This window comes from Bubalus bubalis, chromosome 7 (assembly GCF_019923935.1).
Source record: "Bubalus bubalis isolate 160015118507 breed Murrah chromosome 7, NDDB_SH_1, whole genome shotgun sequence".
NCBI classification, from domain to species: domain Eukaryota; kingdom Metazoa; phylum Chordata; class Mammalia; order Artiodactyla; family Bovidae; genus Bubalus; species Bubalus bubalis.
Genome location: NC_059163.1, coordinates 94,485,372 through 94,491,371, shown reverse-complemented (window position 1 = coordinate 94,491,371; position 6,000 = coordinate 94,485,372). Strand labels below are relative to the sequence as shown.

At 50.6% G+C, this 6,000-nt stretch overlaps 1 protein-coding gene across 6 annotated transcripts in view; it reads left to right on the top strand.

Annotated features, from left to right (window-relative positions):
- Window positions 1-3,509: 3,509 nt before the first annotated feature.
- NPNT (nephronectin) overlaps window positions 3,510-6,000 on the top strand; it is an 80,757-nt gene continuing 78,266 nt past the window's right edge. For 5 of the 6 annotated variants that reach the window (XM_006077184.4, XM_025290336.3, XM_006077183.4 and 2 more), the window contains exons 1-2: window positions 3,510-3,647; window positions 5,825-5,925. In XM_006077184.4, the coding sequence (XP_006077246.2) occupies window positions 3,577-3,647; window positions 5,825-5,925 (172 nt within the window). In that variant the 5' untranslated portion in view covers window positions 3,510-3,576. Of the gene's footprint in view, window positions 3,648-4,721; window positions 4,744-5,824; window positions 5,926-6,000 lie in introns of those variants that run through there. The other variant, XM_044946151.2, reaches the window with a different exon arrangement.

Sequence of the window (6,000 nt, the reverse complement as noted above, 5' to 3'; positions counted from 1 at the left end):
TCTGCCTGCAATGCAGGAGACAAGAGTTCGATCCCTGGGTTGGGAAGATCCCCTGGAGAAGGGAATGGCAACCCCCACCAGTATTCTGGCCTGGAGAATTCCATGGACTGTATGGTCCATGGGGTCACAAAGAGTCGGACATGACTGATTGATTTTCACTTCACTTCACTTGAGAGGTGACCTAAAATCACAGCCCATCTCTTTCTACTACCTACCCTTCCTTGAGTCTCTACACCTTTACCCTCTCTCCATAGCACCTATTGTCTTGCTCCCCAACTGCAATGTTAACCTTTTCTGGGCACAACTTTGTCTTGTTGCTGAAGTCCTAGCACATAGACATGGTTAATACATGGTAGGGTCTCAGTAAATATTTACTGGGGGAGAAAAAGACTCAATAATTAAGAGCTTCTGATTTCCGGGTGGGGGAAGCTGTGTTACTTGGTTCTATTTTGCTGTTGATCTGTGCCACATTGTGACCAGTAAAGATTATGATTTCTGTGCAAGGATATTGGGATTACTCCTTCCAAGGTGGCATTATCCCATGTGAAACCTAACCAAAATGTCATCCTACTGGAAACATACAGATATTGCAAAAAGCACGCTGTTCAGTATGTTTCTTGTTTGTTTTTAAGACTGAGATAGCAGTATGTCACTCCCATGGGAACCCCGCTTCTTTTTTGGAATGGGCACTGGTGGTCCTAACTGCATCAGGCTACCCGATTAGACCTTGCAATTCTTTTAGAACCCCCTCTGCTCCATGATTCAACAAAGAATGATATAATTAACTACAGCTGACTTGAGGGAGAGGCTAACGATCACCAAGCAGAAGTCAATCCAGCCCATGCCAGGTACCGTGCTGGGCACGAGGGATATAGTGACACTGCTCTTGCCCTCCTGCTGGTTAGTGTCTTGGGGGAACCTCAATGTGGTAGAGAAGCAGTTCCACCAGTGCTTGACGCGTTACTCTAGGGGACGCAAAGGGCTGTAGAAACACAAGCTACAGGAGTCTCAGCCAAGTGAAATAGTACACGGGCTTCCTTCCTGGGTAAGTGTCAGCTAAGCTTGGATCCAAAGGGTAAGTGGAAAGTGTGTCTGTATGAAGAAGGGAGATGCTGAGTCACTTTGCTGCACACCTGAAACTAACACAACACTGTCAATCAACTATATTCCAATTTAAAAAAAAAAAAAAAAGAAGGAAGATGAATGGAGTGTTTTCTAGCTCAAAGAAAAGATACAAAAAAAAAAAAAAAGGCAAATAGAGGGGGTACTACAATCTTACTCCAGATATACATCCTGTTTTCACCTACTCCTCATCCTCCTTTCCTTCCAACTCCAGTTTCTAGCCTGTTGGTTGGCCCCTTTCTCTCTAATCATCCATTGCTCAACCCAGGAACCTATAAAACAAAGAAAAAGACTAAGGAGCAGCCACTGAAACCTGGAACCAAGCCTACATTACACTTAAAAATTTTTATTTTCTGCAGAAAAAATATTTTGACTACTACATTTTTGGAGTTCATTAGAAAGATCTGAAATGGATGACACCAAGCTGTTTGCCTAAAATAATTTCCCAAGCCCAAAATGGCATGGATGTTTCCTGAGATTAAAATAGAAACTTGTTTTGCTAACAGAAAACAACTTGGAAATCAAAGAGTCATTTAAGTTGAAACCATTATTTTTCCTTTTCTTGCAGAAAATGCCTGTGTTTATACACACTAAGAGATCAGGATAGTGAGGTCACTCTGCCACAAAATTTTCCATTAAAAAATTTAAAGTTGGAGAAATCTCAAAAAGAAAATAAAGATTGGGGTAAAGTTTGTAACGTAGCAAACTCAGTCAATAAACATTTATGAGCATGAATGAAACATACCGTTTCACTACATGAAACACACCGAACAAAGAAACTTGCCCTTGTAGAGTTTGCATTCTAGCAGGAAGAAGATGGGCAAAATAAGGAATAAGCAAATTATATAGGAAACAGATGGCACAGTGGTAAAGAATCTGCCTGCCAACGCAGGAGACCCAAGAGAGGCAGGGTCGATCCCTGGGTCGGGAAGAGGCCCTGGAGGAGGAAATGGCAACCCACTCCTGTCTTCTTCCCTGGGAAATTCCATGGACAGAGGAGCCTGGGAAGCTACAGTCCATGGCATCGCACAGTCGGACAGGATTGAGAGCACAGGCACAGGAAACTAGAAGATGAGTGGTTTGCAGAAAAGACAAAGGAGAACTGGCAGGGGACATCAGGAGGGGACAGGTTGCACTTTTAAATAGGGTGGTCAAGACTGGTCACCTAAAAGAGGTGACATAGGAGCAAAGACAAGTGAGGGTGAGAACCACACAGAGAAGAGCTCTCTGGGTTCAGGTGGAAGTGACCGTCAATGGCCTGAGGCAGGAACGCCTGAGTGTGGAAGAAAGGCATGGGCGACCACGGATTAGAGGAAGGGAGGGCATAGGCTGTTAGTTAGGTCGGAGAGGTATGGGATGCCAGATCAGTGCCCCGGGCTGTCATTCCGGGTTGGGTGTGGGATGAGAGGTGACTTGATCCGACTGATGCTTTAACATGAATTTTAGTATAATCATTGCGTGTTTTTATTTGAACACAGCCCTTCGACAACACATTTCACTCAGCAGTAACAGAGCAATAATTGCTCAAAATGGTTCTCTAAATGATCTCCGAGGATCAGGCACCACAAGACTTAAGAAGTAACTGCTCTCCCTCTCTGGCGGGCATGTGCCCCTAAAGGGGCAGCCGCTGCTATCCTCCTACTGTGCTCAGAGTCGAGCTGGCGGAGACGGAAACAGTCTGCACCTCTCTTCAAAACTCGAAGACGCCAAGCATTTCGTTCGGTTGGTTACAAATTTTTTAAAAACCCTGCCTCTGCCAGCTCTGCGGGAGAAGCAAACTCCCAGAGTTTGCCTTCGCTAATTTGTCCAAGTCGTGCTGCGGTTTCGCTTAAATGCAGACACAGCTCAGCTCTGGCCCCACAAACCTCTCATCTTGGACTTCGCCCTCCGGTGAAAGCTACGGCTCGCCCCTGCGGTCCCCACCTGTTCGGAAAGAACCCGCGGAGCGCGCACCTACGCCCGGGGCCCCTTTCCTCCCCGGCTCAGACTTTCCTGCTGAGCACCCTGCTCTCCCTGGTCCAGGCCGGGCTGGCAACTTTTCTCCCAGCCTGGCGCTCGCCCCGCTTGGCTGGTCCCCAAGAGACTCTGCCTTCCTGCAGTGCCCCCGCCCCCGAGCTTCCCGCCGAAGGGCCGGGCGCCCTCCACCCCTCACCCGGGGACCCGAGGGCGGCAAGCCGAGCGCACGCGCGCCCCCCGCCCCTGCGCCCCTCCCCGCAGGCGGCGCGGCTTCCCGGGCAGCGCCTCCCCTCGCGGGGAGGGAGCCGGAGGGGCTCGGGACGCTGCAATCAGACCTGCTCCGGCTGCGCGCAGCGCGGCTCTCCTCCGAGAGGGGCAGCAGTAACCTCGGCGGCCGCAGCTCCTTGGGGGAGCCGAGCACGCCTCTTCTGCGCCCCCAGCACCCGCCACCTGCTCCCCGCTTGCAGCTGAGCCTCCGCCCGGGACTCGCCGCCCGAGATGGATTTCCTTCTGGCGCTGGTGCTCGGGTCCTCGCTCTACCTGCAGGCGGCCGCGGAGTTCGACGGGAGGTAAGTCGCCCCCCGAGGACCCTCTCCTGCTCTATCCAGCGCTAATTTCACACCGCCCTGGAGTCCCATCTCTCTGCTCTCGGGCCAGAAACGGGGCCACCGCACGGCCTCGGCGGGAGGAGAGCCGTCGAGCAGCCGTCTCCACCAGTGGCTGCCCAAGGCCTAGAGGGCGCGCCCCCTGCGCGTCCGGGAACCCGGGGAGGCTGCGCTGCGGGGTGGGCCGCCGAGCCCTAGTCGGGGCTGCGGGAGAAGGGAGGTGGAGCCCGGCATCTGGGCTTTGAGGGCGCGGGTTAGCTGCCCCACAGGCGGTGACGTGCGGGACATCCCTTGGGTGGGAAATTCTTGCTTTAGACAGCTCTGCAGTGGGGAAACTTCCAGGTGGTCCGGGCCACATCCCGCCTGGGGGCTGTCACGATGACTCACACAAAGAGTAGGGAGAGGAAGCCACTGTGTTTCCAGAGGGAGACCCGTTTGCTTCCCCACTTGGTTTCCTTGGTGGGAGGGAGGACTCAAAATAAGGACCGAGGGGCCGGGGGGAGGACGCTGCGCGCGCGTGTGTGGGTGCCTGTAAGCACACACAGCTCCCGAGACCTCGGGCGAGCCTGACTGCTGCGTGCTCTGACAGGTCCCAACAACCCCAGGCTCTGCTCCGCTCCCCTGTCACTCAGCCGCTCCTCCTACCGCAGAGCGAGGAGCCCTCGCCCCGGCTGCCAGATCGGCTCCCGAGTGTGTGCGTGCATGCATGTGTATGTGTGTGTGTCGGGAGGGCGTGCTTGGTTACTCCACCTCGGTGCTATTACAGACCAGACTTGCCCCGAGCGCCCATCGCTGCTGCTTAAGCAGAAAATAGGCAGCGGGAGCCAGGAGAGATTTTTAACTTGGGTCCCACCGCCACCCAGTCAGCCCTCATGCAATGACCCTCACCCCCGCCCCCGCGCAGCCCGAGAGACTGCCGCACCTGTTTTACCTGCAGTCTTGGAACGAATCAATTCCACGATTGATTGGCTTTCTTGTGCCTGGAAGGAACGGAGGGGAGCCAGTGGAGCGCTGGAGAGAAAAAGCGCAGCCGCTTGTTTATCACCTAGTCTCAGGAAATGTAAAGTTCGGGGTTATTTGGCCTTTGGGCTCGGGGGCAGAAGCGGGAGATGAAGGCAAGGGGAATGAAAAGATTAGTAAAGTTAAAAAAAAAAAGTGGGTAGCGGCCAGAGGCTGTTTTATTTTATTAAAGCAATGATTTCCCCACATTCGGATATCCTGTGCGTTTCTTGCAACAAGAAATAATCACATGACTATGCATACATTTTCATGTAGTCTTAAAAATATCTAAAACAGACGATTAAAATATTGATCCTCTGGGGTGGGGGCGGGGAGAGTCGTCGAGGTAGATGTGAATCTAAACAAGGAACCAATGTACCAAATAAGGTGTCAAAGTGGAATCTGGTTAGTAAATCGGATCCTGAAATCCAGTGTTTGCTTTAGTCCTTATTTATGTTAGAGAGGACGGTAACACGAATTGTTGATGCAGGAAGGAAAGTTTCAAACTACAAGGACACTTGAGATGTTAGCTACACTTTAAACTCTCCTTGGTTTCATTTAGTCTTCTTTCTCCAGTCCATTTTTTTTTTCTGAAAACTTTTTTTGCAGAAGAGTCATATCTCAAAAAGAGTTTTGTTCCATTTGATTTTGAGAAACCTCCCCTCTTTCTGCCCCTTCCCACAGGTACCCCCTTATACAAGGCAGACTTTTTTTTTTCTGCTTTGACATGTCTGATTTAATACTTTTCAGTTTACCATGAATCAGCCAAAACTGGCCTTCCCCTCAGTAACAGGTGTGGGCCTTTGAGGAATCTGTTTTATTTCAAACTTCAGAAACCATCCTGTGAGTGGCAGCCTTGAGAATTCTTGGTTTTAGCTGGTGCTATTTCCCTGTAAGAAAGGATCTTCCCCTCCTTTTGCCCCTCAATTCTTGCACTGTTGTATATATGTCTGTCTGATGTTTGAAATTAGATCATAGCAGAACCATTTCTCTGAAGGTGTTCTGTTGTTTAATTTCTTCAGGCATGAAAAGGATTCGTAGAAAATTGTTGGGTGCTATTAAAAAGTTTTTCTAAAGTAATGAGGAAATTATTTTTAATTTCAAGAGTGTCTTTATTTAATTTGCATCTTTTTGTTTGGTAGGTGGCCCAGGCAAATAGTGTCATCCATTGGCCTGTGTCGTTACGGTGGGAGGATTGACTGCTGCTGGGGCTGGGCCCGCCGGCCCTGGGGACAGTGTCAGCGTGAGTATCAGCCTGGACGTCAGCATCTGTGGGGGGCGGGCTGTCCACTGTCAGTCATGGCTTCACTGTGCACAT